The sequence below is a fragment of the Mixophyes fleayi genome, chromosome 4 (assembly GCF_038048845.1).
Source record: "Mixophyes fleayi isolate aMixFle1 chromosome 4, aMixFle1.hap1, whole genome shotgun sequence".
NCBI classification, from domain to species: Eukaryota; Metazoa; Chordata; class Amphibia; order Anura; family Limnodynastidae; genus Mixophyes; species Mixophyes fleayi.
The window spans coordinates 125,816,242-125,839,991 of NC_134405.1; the positions used below are offsets into that span (position 1 = coordinate 125,816,242).

At 36.2% G+C, this 23,750-nt stretch overlaps 1 protein-coding gene across 1 annotated transcript; it reads left to right on the plus strand.

Moving 5' to 3' along the window:
* Nucleotides 1–1,737: 1,737 nt before the first annotated feature.
* On the plus strand, nucleotides 1,738–23,451 carry LOC142151988 (cathepsin K-like). The gene is made up of 8 exons (XM_075208151.1): nucleotides 1,738–1,783; nucleotides 5,619–5,722; nucleotides 7,774–7,916; nucleotides 9,487–9,669; nucleotides 11,302–11,484; nucleotides 16,496–16,655; nucleotides 18,642–18,750; nucleotides 23,112–23,451. Exons 1-8 carry the CDS (start codon nucleotides 1,770–1,772, stop codon nucleotides 23,209–23,211), a joined length of 996 nt encoding a protein of 331 aa, XP_075064252.1. The 5' UTR covers nucleotides 1,738–1,769; the 3' UTR covers nucleotides 23,212–23,451.
* The last annotated feature ends 299 nt before the right edge of the window (nucleotides 23,452–23,750 follow it).

The following is a 23,750-nucleotide window of genomic DNA, read 5'->3' on the forward strand; positions in this document are numbered from 1 at the left end:
TCAAGAAATTAGGCATAATTCTTTAACGAAACTAAAGCGAAAAAAAGATTATTTTTCTTCTTGGCAAAACCTTGGAGGGGGTAGGTAAGTTTAATGTGACGGCTGATTTATAGGGGTAGGACATGTCCTTGATCAACTTTAAATTTCAGTGTAAAAATAAAGCTATCAAGTATTTGTCTGTTACATGAATAAACAGCCAATATTTAATCTATGTCCAAAATAATAAACTAATTTGCCTCCCTTGCATTGTAACATGGTTTCTCCTGGAGAATATGTACTCCTTTTTTGGCCTTACTTCTATTAATGAATCAGGCCCTGGCTGCCTAGATATTTAGGGCAAGCAAAGCATTCTAAAATTGCTCACTGCACTTTGGCTTAACTATTTGGCTTCGGAAAGGTAACTAACTTGAAAATGTGTGTACATATTTCTATTTGAGTTCATGTAGATTTGTTAGTTGGGCAATATGAAAAGCTGACATTATTTTTGCCAACAAAAAACCCCAAAAAACCAACACTTGCATTGTAACATGAACTAACAATATTACAAAGTGTTCAGATTTTGCAACAGACTGCAAAATACCATATCTGACTACAGTGTATAGAAGGTCTGAATGCCCACAAAAGGTTAATGAAACATAATAAATTTTAGAAGAAAGTACCTAACAACCACACTTCACCATGAGGCCTTGCACCCCCTTGCCTGAGTTGTAACCTGCACCACGTCCCTGATTATCTGACGGCAAAGGAGTCATGCATATCCCCAGGGCCAGATTAACCATAGGGCTAACTGGGCTACAGCCCAGGGGCCTATGGCATCCAGGGGGCCCTTGAAAGTGCTCAGCAGCAGTATTGATCGGTCGGGGGCGGGGGTGCACCCGGCACGATCAGTGCTGCTGAGCACTTTCACTGCGGTCCTTCCCCGGCACGCTGTAGTCTCCTTACTGAGGAGATCTCGTGAGTCTCACTCTCACGAGATCTCCTCAGTAAAGAGCGTACAGCGCGCCGGAGAAGGAGGTAAGTGCCGGGGGGGGGGGGGGGGTGTCGGGCAGCTCGGATCACGGGAGGGGGGGGGGGGACGGGCAGCTCGGATCACGGGGGCCCCTCACGGGGGGAACGGAGGCCCCCTTAGCCCAGGGGCCTCCATTCCCTTAATCCGGCCCTGCATATCCCCCACCCCCATTACAGCAAACAGGTCACAAATATGGAGAGTCAAGTATAGCCTGGACATTTATCAAATGGAAATGTTTCCTATTCGAATAAATGGAAGCATTCCCACCCAACGGGACCAGGGCTACATGTGTCCCGTCTACTGTCCCTATGATGTGCGGAAAGCCGACTATGGTGGTAAAAATAAAGCACTCAAGCAGGTGAAAAACTATTCAAGGGGCACAATAACATTTTAAATCACAGCATTGCTAATGTGGCACATTGCTATGGTATAAATGTATGAATTAACAATTTGCAACTAATATAATTTATATATATTACCGAACCCTAATTGTTTATGAAGCTATATTTTGTCTTTCTACAAAACTAAAATGACAATCATATTGATAGGAGTATATCCCATGTTCTCAGCACTTGCCAATCTTATCACAGTTATATATTTAACTGTTTCCATTAATCAGATTGTTACAGGGCCAAATAAGTTAATTTGTCACATTACGATACTCATTGAAATGGATAAAAGATATAAATAGATAATTATAGATATATATAAATACATATGTAGTCTGATGTGGTAGATCTGGATATACACTCACTCCAGGATGCATATCTACAGGTCAGTGTTATATACATTATCTACATGTATATATAGTAACTTCATCAGAATATGAAACCGAAATCATGTGATGTTTTTCCAAGATCAGGAGATCATCCTATCTATAGTTTCATACTTTTGTTTATAATTTTGTTATATTCATTTATTTTTTTGTTATATATATATATATATATATATATATATATATGTATATACAAGAAAACAGGGATACTCTGCACTCTCCAAACACATAATTAATGCTATATCAAGTACTGTTCTATATTTAAAACAGGGAATGTTAGTTCCACATATTGCAATATATGTTAAGCTGACCAACTCACGCCAAAGTCTTCCCATTCTGGTCAGTCCTAACATGATCAAATGCTATGCTATTGTATCTGGGCTTAAGGCTTACCTGCACACAGCTTTTAAAGGCAAGTCTTTCCCTAGCACTAGCAGCCATGGGAGACCTGGGACTCACCTGACACAAGTTGGAATTAATTAATGTAAAGAATGGGGTGCAAGAGTCATGGGACTTACATTGTATAAACAAAAACAGACATAGGTCCTCTGCACTTACCATGTACAGACTGGGGTGCAAGAGGGCGTTGCCCACATTGTATAGACAAGAAAACACAGCAAATTAACATAAAATAGGACTGAGGTCAGTATGTATTGCAAAACACAGTATTTAGTTTGATAATAAAGGATATCATTCTAAATACCCCATAAAAATGATGGTATAATAACCTGAAAATATTACCGAATCCTTAATTGTATATGAAGCTATATTTTGTCTTTCTACAAAACTAAAACCATGTGCTGTTTTTCCAAGATCAGGAGATCATCCTATCTATAGTTTCATACTTTTGTTTATAATTTTGTTATATTCATTTATTTTTTTGTTATATATATATATATATATATATATATATATACGTATATATATACATATATATATATATATATATATATATATATATATATAGACAAATGTATATAATTACTTTTGTATTATATTTGATCTTAAATATATATATATAAGAAAATGTCTTGTGTATGTGGGATGCCTTGCGAATAAGAAACTATGTGTCTCTTTGTATTGTAAACAAGGTAGTTTCACAAAGCACTAAATGTACTCATCATAACAACTGCTCAAAATATTACTTACTTATTACTTATTAACGTGGCAGGTATCATTCAACATATCAGCAGCAGGCGCCGGCTCATTTCTGGGCAGTTGCATAGCAACATCATCTGGCGTCTCTGGCATAGACGCTACAGCATTTTTCGGTGTGGTTCCGGTTACTAGGTATTGCCAGCATCTTTAAGCTGTTCATCGCTCCCGACAGGCAGCACATTCCTGCACTCTCTATTGTAATTTAGGGACTAGTTAGCAGTCCATCTCCTAATAGTTCCTCTCATTCCCCTCTTCATGTGCTAGCGATAGTTTGCTCTGATCTTGTGTGTGAAACTGTGCTTTAGTGTGTACCTTTTTTTGTGACCTGGATTGTGAATTGGACCTTGCCTTTCTCCTGCTCCTGAGCTTGGATTGTTAATGGATTTTGCTATGGTATGCTGACAGCCCTTGGATTGCTAGCTTTTGTACACTGCAAGCCCTGACCTCAGATTGTTACTGGACTCTGCTTTGTAAGCTACCTGCCCTGACCTTGGGTTGCTATTGGACGCTAATTTGTACTGCCTCCACCTGTGCTCTGTCCACCTATTATAACCTCGCAATACCAAAGGATAATAAGCCCCTACTACTATGAGACAAGATTTGGAGGCAACTAGGTATTCACGAGCACTCAACAAAAAAAGAGGGATCTATTGGTGAAGGCTTTGTGAAGCTTTTTGTATGGGTCTCATTATCTTAATACATATTGCCCTAACACTTCTCAACTCCTTTACAGACAGCTAAAGTTCTTCCCACACTTTCAGGTCCAGTGATCTCATACAAGTCAAAAAGCTGATTCTGCGAGTAGTACAATTGCTATGACATCAATGGCCCACCTTCTGTGTATGCAGCCACTGATCCACACAATACTGTTCTGCGTAGTATGTCTGTAAAACTGTCAATCAACTTTGCCTGCTTAGCATCCTAGCATAGCAACCTGCAGCAGAGGAGTGAAAGAGACCATGGTGGACATCAGTAGCTAAGCATAAACAATCCAATGCTTTCTTGTATATTATTCAGCTTATTGATACGCATCATTTGCTATATATGTCACAATGTCACATAATAGCTTTACTTGCTCTTTAACATAATTTTCTCTGGTGGTTTCCAAGCACACCAGTTTAACAATGCCCTGTAAATTGCCCTGTAAATTGGTGATTAATTCCAATCTCTCTCCCCATGGAAAATTTGTATATCACAAATTAAATGTACCTGTCTTCTATAAATAGTGGAGCCAATTTATGAGCTGGATCAAGAGTCAATTCACTACGAACCAATGATATCTCTGAGAAACCAAATGACCAAATATTTATGAGGCACTGATTGAAATTGATTTGATGGGATGCATAAATATTAACTTAGCTCAGACAATGATTGCCAGTATTCAGTGTAGAGGACATGTGCACCTTAACAGAACAGAAATGCAATAGCTGGCATTTAGCTCACGTGTCATCGATTAATAAACAAGTTAGGCTGCATTGGATCAAAAGATGCATTTGCTGTGGCTTAGTGTTTCAGGGCTTCGGGAAGGGACATCATTATTGACCTCTTTAGCTTATAGAACATGGGTTTAAGGACAAAGCTGTATAACCACTTTGCAATCTATTATGTTTTTTCTTGTTGTAAAACAGTGGCAATTCAATGTACTTCTAGGCCATATCATTCAATTACTTGTATCTGAAAAGTTGTTTGGTATTGTTTTCATCCTTATTCTGAGATGTAAATGTCAAGAACATTTTATATCATGTTTCCTGCTAGCGACCTTATAATATCTGAATATCTCAACGTCTGTAATGTTATCTTAATTAACAGACACTTAAGTTACTGATATATGCTGAGATATAGAGTACAAACTGCTATTTTACACATCAAATTAACATAAAATAGGGCTGAGGGCAGTATGTAGTGTAAAACACATTATTTAATTTGATAATTACGGACATCATCATAAATACAACGTAAACATGATAGTATAATACTGCAAATATTGCTGAATCCTTAATTGTATGTGAAGCTGTATTTCAACTTTTTACAGCACTAAAATGACAATCATATAGATAGGAGTATATCCCCTGTTGTCAGCACTTATATCATAAGTTGTCAATCTTATCACTATCATACACTTAACTGCATATGTCTATATATATATATATATATTTAGATAGATAGATAGATAGATAGATAGATAGATAGATAGATAGATAGATAGATAGATACTGGTACGGTAGATCTGAACTCTGGATATACACTTACTCCAGGAGACATATCTCCAGGTCAGTGGTGTATACATTATCTACGTATATATATTAATTTCATCAGTACATTATCAACTGTGTGCTGTTTTTCCTACATCAGGAGTTCATTCTATTTATGTTTTCCATACTTTTGTTTATACATATATAAACACATGTATATAATTACTTTTGCATTTTATTTGATCTGTAACATATTCAGTAGATTTCTACATATATAGGAACATGTCTTGTGTATACAGCGTATGGGATACCTTGCAGATAGGAAACTAAATATCTCTTTGCATTGCAAACAAGCTATAACAACTGCTCGACAATGGCAGTTCTGTTGTGTAACAATCTAAAGCTCTTCACATATTTATTATTAAGTGAAGTTTGGATTAATTGGTCTGTTGGAAACTTGTAGTAATGTTATATTCTCTTACAGAATGCGCTTAAATCAAGTTCTGTCCATTTTATGTGTTCTTGTCACCTGTACCTGGGCATCCCATTTCTTTGATCAAGAGTGGAACATATGGAAGTCAAAATATGGTAAATGAAATTATGAAATATGCAACTATATATGTGGATAGTATAATAGATCGTACACATGTGGATAGAATAATAGATTGTACATATGTGGATAGTATAATAGATCCTACATATGTGGATAGTATAATAGATCGTACATATGTGGATAGTATAATAGATCGTACACATGTGTATAGAATAATAGATTGTACACACGTGGATAGTATAATAAATCCTACACATGTGGATAGTATAATAGATCGTACACATGTGTATAGAATAATAGATTGTACACACGTGGATAGTATAATAGATCCACATATGTGGATAGTATAATAGAATGTACACATGTGGATAGTATAATAGATCGTACATATGTGGATAGTATAATAGATCGTACACATGTGGATAGTATAATAGATTGTACATATGTGTATAGTATAATAGATTGTAAATATGTGGATAGTATAATAGATTGTACACATGTGGATAGAATAATAGATTGTACATATGTGGATAGTATAATAGATTGTACATATGTGGATAGTATAATATATCGTACATATGTGGATAGTATAATAGATTGTACATATGTGGATAGTGTCATAGATTGAACATATGTGGATAGCATAATAGATTGTACATATGTGGATAGTATAATAGATTGTACATATGTGGATAGTATAATAGATTGTACATATGTGGATAGTATAATATATCGTACATATGTGGATAGTATAATAGATTGTACATATGTGGATAGTGTCATAGATTGAACATATGTGGATAGCATAATAGATTGTACATATGTGGATAGCAAACAATATTACAAGTAAAGCCAAGTACTAAACAAGGCACAACATAATTACGTGTACATCTTTGTTCTACATTGCATGCACATACGGTAAGGACCTGAAGTTACTGTTTACAGATTTGATTAAGGGATAAGGCTTTTAATACCTCCAAAGCATTGTGTACTCCCTGAATAAATTGAGGAATAAATTACATATCCTCTTTGTTCTTCTATAGACTTGCCAGTAGACAAATCAGGCAGTCCTGTGGAGAAAGCATGGATTAAAATATCCATTCATTAATGCTGATCATGTTGTCCGGATTAATGTGCCTCAGGCAGTAACTGTAGGGAAGTACCTATAAAACTAAATATAGCTAGTTAAGCAATCTCAAACTTCCTGTAATGTACTGCATTTTTTATATGTCAAGAGGAATGGAACAACTGTTGTATAAGTGATTAATTAGTGAACTAATTAGTGGGAAGGTACTTCCATTTGTTAAGGCTTACTATTTGAAGATGACGGTCAGAACACTTCACTATTCTTTGAAAAGAATTTATATTCTGAAAGGATTATCATTTCAGTAAGATTGACAGAGGAGCTCTGGGAAAAGATATATGGAATAATACACTTTCTCCTATAACTTAAAGGAATATGAAAAGTAACAGATGAGTTCTTTAGCCATATAAAAATACCAGCCTGTAGGTCTATTTTACATAAATCTGGGGTGACTTCTAGCAGCCAAAATAATTTACAGTAGGCAGTGCATTATTCCTTATAATATACAACCTTCCTAAGCAGCTCCGATGTGATGGCATCAGAACTCACCTATTATAAGCAATGGCGACAGTACTCACTATTTTTTAAATATTATTTCAGGAGATTATACAAATATTAGCATGACTTGGCAGCTATGCTGGGTGGTAAGCCCCACCAATAGACTTACTTTCACCATCATTGAAACTAGGTAAAGTCCTCTAATAAGAATGTTGTATTCATCCAACTCTTAATATTTGTATTAGACAAATACAAAGGATAAATGATAAATGTTGAGATAGGGTCCTTGTATTTTTAAACATATATTACAAGCTTTTAACCAGTTCTCAAATTCAAACTTTAAATGTGCTGCAAAGTTATGATAACATTAGCAAATATAAATCTTTACTTATTTTTATCTGTTCAAATTCAAAAACTAATGTCAACTAGTTCTGTGGCCCATAATACCTGATTCATTTTATTGATAAGCCTGTATATAGATCATTTAAAAACATTGTATGGCAGGAAAAACATATGTTACTACGGATGAAGAACTATTGCGAAGAAAAACTTGGGAAGACACGTGGTATAAGGTGCAGAAACATAATGAGCTGGCTGATCAAGGTCTCACCTCATATAGAATGGCCATGAATCATTTTGCAGATATGGTAAGATAACACATATTATTGAAAAATATTTCTTAATTATAATAATTGATAAGATGTATATCATCAGAGACAAGTGCAGGACTTGCTAGAATTAGGAAAGCATAAAAGCTTCCCTTTTGTAAAACAAAAACCATCACAATAGACTTGGTGGCCTGACTTATAGTTATATGTAAATCACTGTGGAAAATGCATGCGGAGTAACTTGCACTTGCAGCCCTTTACATCTGGAGTGGATTGGGTGTGTGCAGGCGCAAGCTATGTACAGTAGAATCACTCCGCCTTGAGGTGCAGCCTATTTTGCGGTAATATGTTTACTTCTATTGTACCACAAAATTGCGGCCTACTCTTAATCAGGCCCTATATTTTCATACCATTTGTATAATCTACTAAAAATACATAGAACATGTGTCCCTCCCCCCATTACCGGGGCTTTTGACGCATTTTGTGGGCTGAACCAATAGTTTTGGAAATGTAACCAATCAAGTCACTAGAAACCAGTTACATCACTGAGGTACAAAGCGAATTGATAGATAGCATTCTTATGAACACTGGACAGGCAACACAATGGCTGCATCCACTATGTTTAGATGACACCTATTTTTTTGGCTAGTCCAGACATTTCTTCAGACCCATGATTAACCAACATGGATTATCGAAATACTCATAATATGAAATGACAGATGTTTTAAAATACCATAGGCTGTATACAGCTTTAACACACTCTGATAGATTATTCCAGACATGTAGTGACTAGCGGGCAATTGCATTATTAAATGAATTTAAGGACCATTAGCAGGCTTCTGGAATTGGATCTAAGATGATAAGTGCTGTGTGTGCTGCTGTGGTGTAAAATTTGGTTAAATTGTTAGGTAACCTGAATAAAAGTATTTGTAGTTTCGAAAGTGAGTACTTCACCTGGACTCCAGGGACATCCAACCAAGGTTTAATAACATGTTGCAATAGTGGTTTCTTTAGTTACATTACAAATATAAAATTTGTAGATTGTTTTGAAGACTGTATCTAATTTAACAAGGTAAGTTTGAGGCACAGTGCCATAAACAGTGATATAAACTACATCCCCATAGTCTAGAACTGGTATGAGCACCCATTGTTCTGTGTATTTTCCGGCCATAAACATATGTTTATATACAGCAACCTAGAACAGACTACGAATTAAATGCCAGGCTATAAGATAATAAAATGATAGGTATGAATCAAGCCATATACCTAGATATTTATATTTGGATACTGGTGTTACATTAGAGTTGGTAGTTTTAATCTTTATCTCTATTGATAGAAACTTTACAAGCTTAGCCCTTGGATAATATTTTATAAGAGTTTAAAAACAGTTTAAGTTGAGTTATCAATGCATGTTTGTGGTTTCACTATTGTTTCCACAATATGGAGTCCCTCAGTGATGCATTTTTAGGGCACACAAATGAAAATACCAGGGTTTTTCCAAATTATGCTGCAATTGTAATGCAAGAAAGATGCTAAATAGTCTGCCATTAGAATAAGGTCACAACTTTATATACATATACTTATTCATATGATTCAAATTGTCCTATAGACAGAAAAAGAACTGGAGTCCAGGAGCTGCCTACTTTCAACAGGATTCCCATCCAATGCTCCCACATACACACCCAGGACACATGCAGATCTTCCTGAACATGTCGACTGGAGAGATTCAAAATGTGTGACTAAAGTTAAAAATCAAGGACATTATTGTGGGTCCTGTTGGGCATTTGCAACAGTAAGGTCTCTTCTACAGCTTTACCTCACATCTGTACAAATGTAATTGTATTTGCTTGAATAGTCTGGTAACTAACCTATTTTTGTTATGTTTAGTCAGGATTAAATAACCTCCTTAAGTCTCCATAAGCAAATAGACAAAATTTAAGCAACACTGGTAACATACACTAAGGGCCAAATTCAATTAGCCGCATTATTCTTTAGAACAACGTTACTGTGCATTATTACCGATACTACTATAATTTCTCAGCTGAATTTTTGCTCTCAGCTCTATGAGCCGCGAGAAAATAACAGCAGAGATTTCCAGTCAAATCCCGCTGCCGCGTTGTTCTTCAAAACATAAGTGGGAACAACTAATTGAATTGCCCCTACATATCTGTAACAAATAATATTGGGCAATAAGATGTGTGTGTGTGTGTGTGTGTGTGTGTGTGTATGTGTGTGTGTGTGTACATGTGTGTATTTGTCTGTAGTTCGTAGTTGTTCCTACCACAAACAAGGTATAAATTTGCAAATGGCACTAATCCCGCAAGGACAAAGAGTAGTAATGTGAGGCCCTCAAGCACCTCCTTAAGTCTCCATAAGCAAATAGACAAAATTTAAGCAACACTGGTAACATACACTAAGGGCCAAATTCAATTAGCCGCATTATTCTTTAGAACAACGTGGCTGTGCATTATTACCGATACTACTATAATTTCTCAGCTGAATTTTTGCTCTCAGCTCTATGAGCCACGAGAAAATAACAGCAGAGATTTTCAGTCAAATCCCGCTGCCGCGTTGTTCTTCAAAACATAAGTGGGAACAACTAATTGAATTGCCCCTACATATCTGTAACAAATAATATTGGGCAATAAGATGTGTGTGTGTGTGTGTGTGTGTGTATGTGTGTGTGTGTACATGTGTGTATTTGTCTGTAGTTCGTAGTTGTTCCTACCACAAACAAGGTATAAATTTGCAAATGGCACTAATCCCGCAAGGACAAAGAGTAGTAATGTGAGGCCCTCAAGCACTCCTCCATATGATAATCTTTGGAGGAACTGTCCCTTTCTTGTATAGACCAGTATAACTAAAATTCTTCACTTGCTCCCAGAAAAGTCAGCTTGGCACCTCAATTTCTAATATGTTTCCCATTACATATTATTATTGGTTGTAATGCTTTGCAGTTTTTGAGTTTGGTACAGTACTTTGCCTTCTACAGCCCGAGATGTGTGAAGATTTATGTAAGTGTCCAGTGTCAGCTAGTTGCAATATTGGAAAATGCTGCTTGTACTCATCACAATCATTGTATGCTTAACGGTGACAACTCCGATATTAAATAAATATATATATATATATATATATATATATATATAGGGGAGGGCTGGAAAATTGTAGCCTGAGGGGCAAACCTCAACTCAGCAGTCCTTTAGGAAAATTTTAATGGAAAAGTATGTAGGTGGCCAAGCGACCCAGCCCCAAGGTAGCCCACTATGGGACTGGCCCGGGGGGCAGTTGCCCTCTTGCCCCCAGCCCAGCCAGACCCTAAATAAGCCTAATATTCGATCATAAAATATCATAACCTACTTATAACTATTAGTTTTCTTTTGTCTTTTGTAGAATGTTTTTATTAATGATCTCCTCTATCTTTAAGGTGGGTGTGATTGAATCACGATTATGCATAAAGAACGATGAACTTATGGACCTGAGTGAGCAGCAGTTAGTAGACTGTGATACTCAAGATTTCGGATGTTGTGGAGGGTTCCCAATTCTTGCACTTATGTATGCAGCTGACCAGGGAGTTATGAAGACTGAAGATTATGCATACCGCGAGAAGGTATTTTTTGTTTATTATTAAATAGTCTGTAGCTTTATGTTTGTTTAGAGGGAAGAGAACAATAGATCTGGGTACAGCAAGTTGTTGTCTGTGAGGAAAATACAAAAAACTATTGTAACAATTTCTTACATTATCTGTAAAAATCCTAGTTAGTTAGACAAAGGTCAAGATGTCTGGATTTATGCTTAAAAATTGGAACGATAAGCCAATAAAATAACTTAAAGACTAATTCAACAGACAACTAAAAATTCTGTTTTGAGTGGAACTAAGATAAGTTAAAACAAAAAAAGTTACTTATTGGCACTGTTGCATTATTATTATTATTATTATTATTATTATAATTATTATCATCATTTTTATATGGTACCAATTATATTACGCAGCGCAGTACAGAGAATGTATAATTATTCTTTTTGCATGCCTGTAATGATCCAGCACAGGTTATTGAAGTCCCTTATCATAAAGTTGCCATTCTCATGAACTGTAAGTTAATGAGGGAAGGTCCATCTGTCAGTTTGAAAAAGAGCTGTCCAAATAAGAGAGAGCATGTCTAGTGTGTTGATTGTTTGGGGCCGATTCAATTCGGCCACATTAGTCTTTAACGCTAGTACTATTACCTTTAATACGATTATTTTAACCAAGACATTTGCTTGCGGCCCGACAGGTTAGAGCACAAATCAGCTTTAATATTACTGTACTAACGCTAATACTGCGCACTTTTACTTTTAGTAATGGTAATAGGATGCAGGCCGCGTTATTCCCAGAATAACTCGCCGAATTGAACTGGCCCCATAGAGTCATCAGTGGACCGGTTGAATCAGGGATTGCAGTTAACTAAGATTTTTTAGATTGCGTTACCTTAATGGCCCAAGAGTTATAGCAACATGTTCATAAAACAAACACATTATTATATACCTGTAGTATTTTACCGCTAACAACTATCATTATGATATATTACATAGGTATAGAAAGATTTCATTGATACAAGTGGGACACATTTATAGAAGCAAAATAACATTTTTATCAATGTTGCACTGAAACACAGGTCATTTCTTTGCAGAACTCCGTCATGTTTGGTAAACTGGTAATAAGTCTAAAGCTAGCAACACACAGAATAGACAATTTCCCGCAAATTCAGTAATTCGTAGTGAAACAATCAGATTAAAAGGAACACAATGTTTCCTATCAACCAATGACCACTCACAGATACTGAGATTTACTATTTGGCCTGACCAATTTTCATCAGACCAGAAGATCATTATTGGCACATTCACACTGCAACTTCAGGTCTACTTAACCTAAAATTAAGTAGGAAATAAGTGTGGCTGTGGGTGATCAGGCATGAAAATAAGTAATTGCTGGTCTTCAATATGGTGCCATTCAGGGGCGGATCTAGAAAAGTATCCTACCCGGGGCGATTTAGGGGGGGGTGATTTAGGCCCCACCCCTTTTTTGACTTTAAGGCTGCCGGCGGCTGCACAATATATGCAGGTCCGCTCGGCAGTGACAATGTGCTGCCCGGCTGCTCTGATTGTGTTTAAAACACAATCAGAGCAGCCTGGCAGCACACTGTCACTGCCGAGCGGACCTGCACATATTGTGCAGCCGCCGGCAGCAAGCCCCTGCTAGGGGGGACGATTGCCTCGATCGCCACCCCCTGGATCCGCCACTGGTGCCATTGCCAGAGTTCCATTCACAACATACCTAATCTGACAGTGGTATTTTGGTATCTCTTTTTCATTTTAAAGTACTGTATTAAATAGAATTGCATTTATTTGTCAATCAGTCATTAAAGTGTTATTATTTTTAGAATTCCATGACTAGAGTTGATAATAAACAAATGCAATTCAAAAGTCAGTCAGATTTCAGCCTAGAGTTTGTCTGTTGTTCCTATGTGACATGTGTGTGTGCATTACAGTCTTATCCTATAAATAGTTTAGGCATACCTGCCTGACTGCATGCCTTATGCATCAGGACAGTCTCGATTTGCAGACCCTGCTTGAGACATAGCTTAAAGGAAAGTGGGAGGGGCTTCACCAGAAAGTCAGCGTAGTTGGGTGGACTAGGACATACGTTACGTAGAATTTGGGCGTGTCTTGCATGAATCATTGAAAGGGCTTATTTTATCCCATTTCTTTGGGTAAATGTTGGAAGGTAGGTTTAGGTGGTGCTACAGTGTACCCTGCCTTTTAACTGTCTCTGTTCTGTCCCTCACATACACGATACTTCTGTGATAATGTGTACTGACTCTGCTTATTTTGACCACGTTGCTTATGAAATGGTTTTGTAAAATCATTTATGGACCTGTACTGCCTGCTCCTGACCCTGGATTTGTATTACAATTGTGTACCTGAGCTGCCAGAGCAGCTACCTACCATGGCTATCCTGGAGGCTGTAACCTGTGTGTTACCTGTAGCAAATTCCATAACTTCCTTGTGGGCGTCCATGGTAAAAGTAAAACAAAAACTGGATTCCCATTTGGCTTTGTGCCTTAGGTTAACCAGTGGCAATCATTGGTGGTATATAGTTTGTAAGCTTGTGATCAAGACCCTCTTACCTCTTTGGGTGTTAACAAACATGCAGTCTTATTTTATTGCTGTATTTGCTCCTAGTTTGTAAAGCGCTGTTAATTATGCTGGTGCTATATTCATAAATGTTAATTAGTAGATAAATAAAAGGTTGACCGACATCTGAACGTACCATCACACTAACCCACTTACTACAGTACTATACCATAATAACAGAGACAATGAAAGAATGTAAGAAGTATTTTTCCAAAAAATTTACTAAAAGTAATTTGGAAAGGAAAGCTTTACAGATTAAGAATATAGGCTACAATAGTATATTTGACATAGGGCATGAAATATGTGCTTATCAGTATATAGGGGATAATGCCAGGGCCCAATTAAGGGTTCAGGCCACCCTAGGTTAATATGCTTGTACAGCCCCTTGCTTTCCATGCCTTGCTAATAAGGGTTGGTTACGATTTACCTATGGCGAGTTTGTCGACATGCACAACCCCTACAAAAAAAAAAAGAAATTATGAATGAACGACTTGAAAATAAACAGACTTATCTTCAATCCGACGATGGATATTTCCGATGAAATTACCATGCTGACAGCAGCTGATTCCAATTCAACAAGTGTTCGGCAGTGCAGGCTGATGTCATTGCGACGTCTGTCAAAAGGGGGGAATTAAAATCCCCCCGAAGTACCGCCGCATTATAGATATTACCATTATTACAGTAATATTAACGCGGCTTTCCACTCGCAGCTCAGGAAGCTGCGAGCAAAAAAACGACTGTAATACCGGTAATTACACGCACTATTACCGCAATAACGGTAATGGTGTGCAGGCCGCATTACTTTTAACAGTAGCACGGTCAATTGAATTACCCCCTAGAAATTTAAAGTGGCAATGTCGGGTTAAGTGTTTAAACACTTAACCTGAGCGGTCGCCACATTGCCGCTTTAAATTTTTATTGACAGACGTCGCAGTGACGTCAGCCTGCAGTGGTGAACACTTTTTGAATCAGAACCAGCTGCTGTCAGCATGGTGATTTCATCGGAGATGTCCAGCGTCAGGTTGAAGGTAAGTCTGTTTATTTTCAAGTAGTTTTCATAATTTAGTTTCTTTTTTGTAGGGGTTGTGCATGTCGGAATAGTGGTAATCGGAAAAACGATTACCACCGGCTAATACATGGTAGGTAAAAATGAACTCATCCTTAATTTAAAATCCAGCTTCCATCACCTTCAACTCCCTTCCCACCCCACTGGTTTATATGTTTGTGAGTTTTCAAAACTCGGGTCCTTTTGGCTTTTAAAAAGGGTCACGGCAATGTTTGTCACTCATGTATAGCAGAACTGAGGCATGAACGAACATTACTGAGGGTGAAGTTGGGGGGGGGCTGAAATTAAATTCATACAGATAGCAAATACGAAAAATTTGTTTGATACGGTTCCCTTTATCCGGAATTCATGAGACGAATATAAGTAACAGTTTATTACTGTCTTTTCAAGATGGGTTCTTCATTATAATAATAATAATAATAGTAATAATAGCGCTGGAAATCTTTCCATATTTGCTATTTGTATGACTTATAGCAGATGTGTGTACCATCTACATTAAGACTACTGACTGCTTTTGATTTAAAGAGCGCTGATAGTGTCTATTGAAATTAAACTCAGTTTGTACCCTCAAAAGTTGCACCCACCCTAAAAAGCCTCACGTCGTAGGCTGCAGCCTAGTCAGCCAATTGGGTAATCATGAAGTTACCGAGGAGTTTGATGACCAGCTAAAAGCAAGAGCCTGTAAACTGAGTTCTTTTATACAGGTCACAGAAATCTGAATTATTTCTAATATACAGATTCATTTACAGTAAGCAATATATTATTTCTTACATAACATAGGTTATCTTATTGAAGATTGAAGTGATAACACCAGAATAGACAGATTATAAGTGTTGACATGAGAACTCACTGTTTATACAGATATTATTTACAGGAGTTTACACATCTATTAACATCACTTATATTGTGTGTACTATTATATTATCTGTTTACCTGTGTTATGATTTGTACAGAATGTGCTGTCATCATGTTTTGTCTGTTACGTTATTTAGTCTCAATGGCTGTGTGATAGACAGTGATTATGAAATTATGGTTTTCACTGTGTGTCAGGACTTGTCATGATACCAGGCTGCACGTGTCATAAGAATTTATGGGTAATAGCGACAACTCTGAAAACAAATTTAATGCACTAGAGTATGTGCAGTAACAATTATATATAAATCTCATTTTAAATGTAGATTAAATAAATTATTTGCATTTTACTTTTCAAACATACTCATGTTTATTTGTGATTTTTTTATTATAATATTAACACTGTGACACAAAAAAATTTAATCAGTTCATCAGATGTGTCACAACACCAAAAAGGCTGGGAAACACTAACTCACAACATATACTAATAATAATATGGAGTTTCACTGTAAGATTTTTTTTTTATCAGCAAATGCCTTGCTCGTATAACTCCGATGAAGCAATACATTTGAATTCAACCAAGTACTACATTCTGCCTGGAGAAGAGAACATGGAATCTTCAGTGGCCCTTGAAGGACCAATCACTGTTGGGTTTGGAGTAAGCTTTGGTTTCATGCTTTATAGTGAAGGTAATAGTTGTTACACAATACCATTAGACTTACAGATATGTATTTGTTCTAAGTCAGTAATGCTTGTTTTATAAAGCAGGTGTAAATGACTTATGGAAGAAACAATGAATGAGTAAACAAGCAACTTGTAGGATAGTGAGCTTCAAAAAGCAAGATTTGAGGAAGGGGCCACAATGATCCTGGCATACATGTACTGCTGAGGTCAGACTTATAAAATAAGGTCGAAGGGCAGGCCAGAGAACCCTAAAACAAATTACTTTGCAAGACTATCACTAGGCACCAGGCACTAGGGGAGAAGTGTGAGCTGAGCAGTTGTTTACATGGGTGATTTTAAAAAAATGTCAAAACTGTTTTTACATTGTTTTTTATTTCAAATTGTAAAATCGCATTAACATCATCTGTGCATTTTTTTCACCTCTATTGGCAACAATGCACTCTTTTTAGTTTAGAAAACAATGCAGTATTCTAATATGCACTAAAACACACAAATAACACACTAAGGGCTAGATTTATCTTTGAACACAAATCCTTTTGCGTACCGGATCTTGCATGAAATTGCTCTGCGCGTGCACCAGAATGGGACTTATGCAAATGAACACAATTGCATGCAATTCATGTCCACACATAAATGACACTTCCGATTGCCTATGACTTGAAGGGCATATGAGGGTGGGAATGGACGGACTAACATAGTCAATGAACAGTAAGAGTGTGCCGAGGTCGATTCAAGTTTAGGGCAGCTCTTAGGTACATGTTTTTTAGCCATATCACTTGCACCAGCTACAGGGCAGTTGTAAGTGCTGACTGACATTGAAGACTACACTTATGTGAATGTGTGTTTGCAAGTAAGAAACTTGAAAAACTAATAAAAAATAATAATTTTATTGGCAGTATGCATTAATAATATCCTGATTTATGTATTTCATGTAAAATAAATTTCAAAAAACTTTTTTCACCGGTTAACATATATTTTTATTAATGATTATAGTATTAAGAGTTGTAAATGTATTTTATAAAAAAAAAATTTGCATGCGTTCTGAAGGGACTTTAACTTTATATTGCACATATACACGGGCCTATCCTGCACTGTGTCCTGTTTGTTAACATATGGTAAATAACCTATAGCCAGAGTGTAGTTATACCCAGATTTAAATGGAAACGTTTCTTGAGATCCAATTGTATTTGAATAAGGGAGTATGTGTCTGCAAGTTATTTGCATATTTTTTTTAATGCAAGTTACATTCACGCTGCGTTCAAAGTAGTTTTACAAATTCAAGATTAAAAAACTGACTAAAAATTTACAAAAAATGAAAATAGCTGCAAGTACATCTTTGCAAGTGATTTTACCATAGAAACCGGCATGCAGACAATATTCCAAAAACATGCATGCAGCCTAAGTTTCTTAACTCCACATAAGCATACATACAGCCATCTAAAACCCATTGCTGGTCTGCATTGGTCACTTCACACTTTGAGATTAAACATAGCATGTCAAGCCTACCATTGAGAGGCATGGATATACACTGTGGTTGAGGTGCTATGTTCATCTATTATGCAGTCACCATCAAAAGCAAAACATACTAGCCTGCCTGAGTGTCAACATACTGCATGTATAGTGAGGTGTGCTACTTCCAGTTATACACATCTCTGTAAATACTGCAGCTTACACGTATGTTTCTGCTTGAATGCTTTGTATGTATGCTATTTTTTTTATCAAGGACATACTTATTTCAAAAGATAACTTAGTTAGGACTTTAGCATACTATAAGAAAAATATTGCAAGCATATTATTTAGTTTAATAAAACACAGGCTTTGAAATATTTTTATGTTTAATTAATAGTTTCCAATCTCTTTTAGCAGTCATTAATCTAATCACTAAATAAATCCTAACTTATTGGTTCAGTATATCTGGTTGGTATTCCTTCCCTAAGGCCTAATAAAGCAATGGTTCAGAAAATGTATGTTCATTTTTCTTTTAATTCAAGGAATATATGATGGGGGCTGTTCCGGGCATCCAAATCATGCAATAATCATTGTGGGTTATGGGACAGAACAAGAAGAGGAAAACAAAGCGTACTGGATAATAAAGAATAGGTAACGTCTGAACACCATTGTTTATACTATGACTTGATGAATTCTAAGAGTCAGGTGGTTGTGGTGCCAAAAGTTTTACTGCTGGTGTGTAACTTTTGGAGCAACTCTCTGTATACCTCTATGTGAGAACTTCCCTCATGACATGTAAAAAATCCTGCTTATTCCTGCTACAATAAGATATACATTATATTATCCCCCCGTTTTACACTCCTCAATTGTACTTTTCTATTTTAGTTAATGTGATCTCCTAATCATAGTAACATTCACTTACACTTTCAATAGTTCACAAATAGGTTGAAAAACATATAGAACCTACATTATTTTCAATGTACAGATTCCTTTGTGTATGTTTTAGCTACCTACACCCGGACCAAATTCATTTTAGTTTCTGGCCTAGTGATTTCTATATTTCTGCTCCAGCACCCTCCTAACAATAAACCTCTACTACTGCATGTGCAAGATCTGGGGTCAACCAATTACCGGTGAGCACATTAAGCTCTAAGGGAAAAGGGGGCTGCTAAAGTTAAAGACCACATCTAGTCTAGTTCTAGAAGTTTATTCCATGGGTGTGCTCTTCAAGCTACTCAATATGTAAAATGTAAATAAATTAATCCTATTCGAAAGACTATATTTACTTGACAGCCCTTTAATTAAATGTTTTACTAACTGGTCTGTTAGAGAACTTGTGCTCAGACCTACTATCCACTTTTTTTTTTTTTTTTTTGAAAGCCTGAAAAGCAGTGCTTTCTAACCCAAGTGCTCGAAAAAAAAGTGCGTGACTTTAAAAAACGTGCACAAGGGTGCGGTACATGGCCCTCCTCAAGAGAGGAAGGGCCCTAGTCCCCGGGGGTCGGGGACTAGGGCCTTTCCTCTCTCGAGGAGGGCCATGTACCGCACCCTTGTGCACGTTTTTTAAAGTAATTTTAAAATAATTACTGTAGCAATTATTACTGTCCATTAACACCACGGCTCTTCCTTTGTCCTTTGGTTTTATAATCAGATTGGGATCTTTTTGTAGTGACTTGAGTGCAGATCTTTCTTTACGTGTAAAGTTACATCTAATTTCTTTTTTTATTCCTAAAAAATCTTTTGACATCATCCATCACTAACTTATTGAAAGTATCTATAAAGGCTCCCTTAATGTGTCGGGAAAAAGGTAGACCTTTTTTTAAAGATACTAGTAGATTCAGCTTTGTCAACAGATTTATCATTTGGATCTTCTTAAGCTTTCATCGCCTAAACACAATGTTTTGTTTCAATTAATTTTAACTCACTCTTTGGTTGAATCTCCATATTTTGAGTTGAAATAGTGCGAATTGTAAACCTTGCTTGGAGTTGTTCTATGATTTTTTTTATATCTGCATATACTCCGAATATATTGTATTGTTTGATATTTCATGTTCATTATATCAGTTGTTAGATAAATTACTCGATTTAATGTCATTTTTTTGTGAATGTATTCATTTGGAAATATGTGTAAAGATTGATTTTTTGGATCACATGATCAGGAAATAGAGATATATATAGAACCTTGTGCAGTATGGTCCAATTACCTTGACAAAGACTCACTGATAGTTGAAACGTGTCAGTGAATGGACCTTTGGATTGCAAATTGCTTATTTTGGACATTAACGTTGTTTACAGAGGACTTGCTTGCAGATTATCAGCTAGTATCTACAAGCGCTTTCTGCTCTGTAGTCTGGTACGAGCAACTGCATTTCCATTTTTGATGTGTGATCTGTTTTACCATTTTAGATAATTATATGTGTGTTTTAAATCATTAAAACATAAGTATAAAAACATATTATGCTAGATCCATCATATTTTCTATTTGCATGATATCCCTGGATATAATTCCAATAATCTGGGGAACAAGATTATTGGAATTCCGCTACAAGTACCCGCTATGTGAACATAGAAAGAATTTGTTCTGTAAGTTTATTTCTTTGGGGGAAAGAATTTGATGTTTAAGGAGAAACCGAACTACGCTTTATATCATCCTTCTGTGCACAGAGGTGGATCATATGGAATCCTTTATAAGATTTATCAGCACTATATAATATAAACAATAAGTGTTTTTGAGGTGTATGAAGAGACTAATCACGTACTGTTTAATTAGAAGTAGATTTATATGCTACAAAATATTGTGAGGATTTATGGTTTAAGTGGTGGTGATCATCCTCCATTCTAATTCTGTTTCTTGGGAAATCAATGGTGCTGAATTGAATCTCATATTTAATTTTATTTGATGTTTTATTTAGACAATTGGTGTACTTTTGTCAAATGGGATTTTTATTCAGCTGCCTCTTTTTATGAAGTGCTAATTATTGATTAATTCTTTTTTGCTTATCTGTCCCATTTAACTATCTCATGCCCTAGTGTGGTTACATCACACTACACTAGATCCACTCATCTGTCTTGGTTTAGAAAGTCTCTGTCACCTGCTGTCATAATCTTAGCAATCTAAAAACTTTGGCCCATAGCCATGCATATGTGTACCATAACTAATTGTTCTGCATAATTTCCTCCCACATTCATATGATGTATTTAGTGCTTATTTAACATCTTCTTTGAAGACTTTACTTATAATCCACTTTCTGTATAAGTTGTGGTACTTTTAGGGATAGTGTTAGGCACCATATAGTCTTAAATAACCCTCTCCCTTGGTCAATTAATTATCAGTTGTTAGGTACATTTCACTAGGTTCTGAACATAGTATTGTATTCAATATTCAACACATGCTCTTTCAGGATGTCTTTATCTGTGAAGTGGGCATGTTATAGGGCAATGTCATGATGTGAGGAGAGTATGGAAGCACGTGAGAGGCTACAGACCGAGAGTTGGCCTTCTCCAACTGTACAGAGTAGTGATGTTATATACATATCAATCTGGTTCAGGAAGATTGTGGTGTCAAACACCTCTTTATGAAATCAAGTTCATACATCAGTACTGAATTTTGCAGAGGACACCCAACTATACAATTATTCTCATGAACATTTGACCTTGCTTCCAACTAACATGAGTGTGTCTTAAAGCAAATATTCTTCTAGAAAAATATCAAAATTGTCCTTATATAGAAAGGACAATCAGTCACCACTGAGCTAAAAAACAGTGTTTAATGTCATGTATGAAGAGATAGTAAATCATTTATGAAAACTCAACTGTAATATACTTATATGTTTTTGCAACAGTTTGTTGTACAACATTGTGTAGTTGTATCTACAACAGCCAATAGCAATTTTACACTATCAATTAAGTCAAATCAAATAGTGATGTAAATTTGCTTGTGAGTGTTGGTAAAAGCCAGCAAAAATAACTTGCCCCATTTATTCTAATCTTTAAAGTACTACAGAGCAATGCAGGTGACATTCTATTTCTGTGACTTGCATAGTGCAGATGCTTATAAACTCCATTATATAAAGTAAATTCTGGATAGAAGTCTTTTATAGATTCCTCATTTGCATTAAGCTTGGTGTGCTTTTTATTCCTGGTATGGTAAAGATACCTTCCTGTCTTGTATTTATGGACAATTTGTGGACAATATAAACTAATGACACTTTAAAATGTAAACCTTTGCACACAGAAAAAAATGTAATGCATAGGGGCATATTCAATTGTTTGAATATCCCATGGCGTTAAAACTATTACCGTTATTACAGCAATAGTAAGCCGGATTTCGCCTCGCAGCTCCCTGAGCCGCAAGCTGAAATCCAGCGAGAAAACTACCGTAATAACGGTAATAGTGCGTGCCACAAGATTTTTGCCGTTTTCGCCAACAATTGAATATGCCCCATAGAATAATAAACAAATGGCAGCTGGATTTCTGGTAACTTATTACAGAGATCTGTACATGTATGAACAGCTGTGGAAGCTGTAGAAAGAGAGAAAATAAATCAATTCAATGTATAAGCTTAAATACTAACATACATAGGTGTTTAAAATACACAGCTAACTGAAGAAAGGCAATGTTATCCATAGCAACCGATACATTTTAATTTTTCTTGCACGGTTAGAATGTTCCCAGCAGTGATTCATCCTTAGGTGATTGTGTTGCTCTTGTGGGAGACAGTGGACAGTCCACAGGTCAGATCATGGCTGTAGATGGCAATGGAAGTGTGCTACATATGCTACATGGCTGCTTTGCTTCCATCTCAGATGCATGATACATGTCTATATAGTACCATGCTCAGGCATGCAGTATGCATATGAACAAACGGCATTTCAGGCATGCAGCCTGTATCTTGTTATGTGGCTGATATTAAATGGCTGATTTGGCCACCACAGTTGTGGTGCTGACCTTAATAGTAATATTATTGGTTTCCATCTCTTGATAATCAATATTTTTATGTTTTTTCTCCTAGCTGGGGCGAGGAATGGGGAGACAATGGCTATGGAAAAATCGAGCGCAACATCAATAAATGCTACATAGCAACTATGGCAGCCACCATTGATATTATGTAGAGATTGTTTATTGTAAAAACATAAACAATTTATGTTTATGAGGATATAACTATTGAAAATTTTAAAATCTTCCTTTTTGTAAAATTAAGCTCTTCATAAAACATATAAAAAGCGAACCTTCCTCCACAGTTTATGTTGAAGCAAATATAGTATTACTTCAGAGATTATTAAATGCCGTGCTACAGTATGTCCACTCTTGCTCATTGCTATGTATAAATAAAAACTTATTCTCAAATTCAATTTTAGTTACTGTGTTGTACATTTCTACAGATATTATCCACCTTATATGTTACACTATCTTTACATATTTATGGTCTTTGTTACTTAGGACAATTTTGCAACACACAGAGCAGATATGTGGTTTTGTCAAGAAAATTAGATATCAATCCAATTTTTTTTAAAATTATTTACTTCTCCCTCCACCTGGACTAGCATAACTGTGTCCAAGAGTAGGACACACACGGTCCTGTCAACACCTGTAATATTCACTACTCCAGGGTTGACACCCTGAATAGTTTGAATTAATATACTGCTGTATG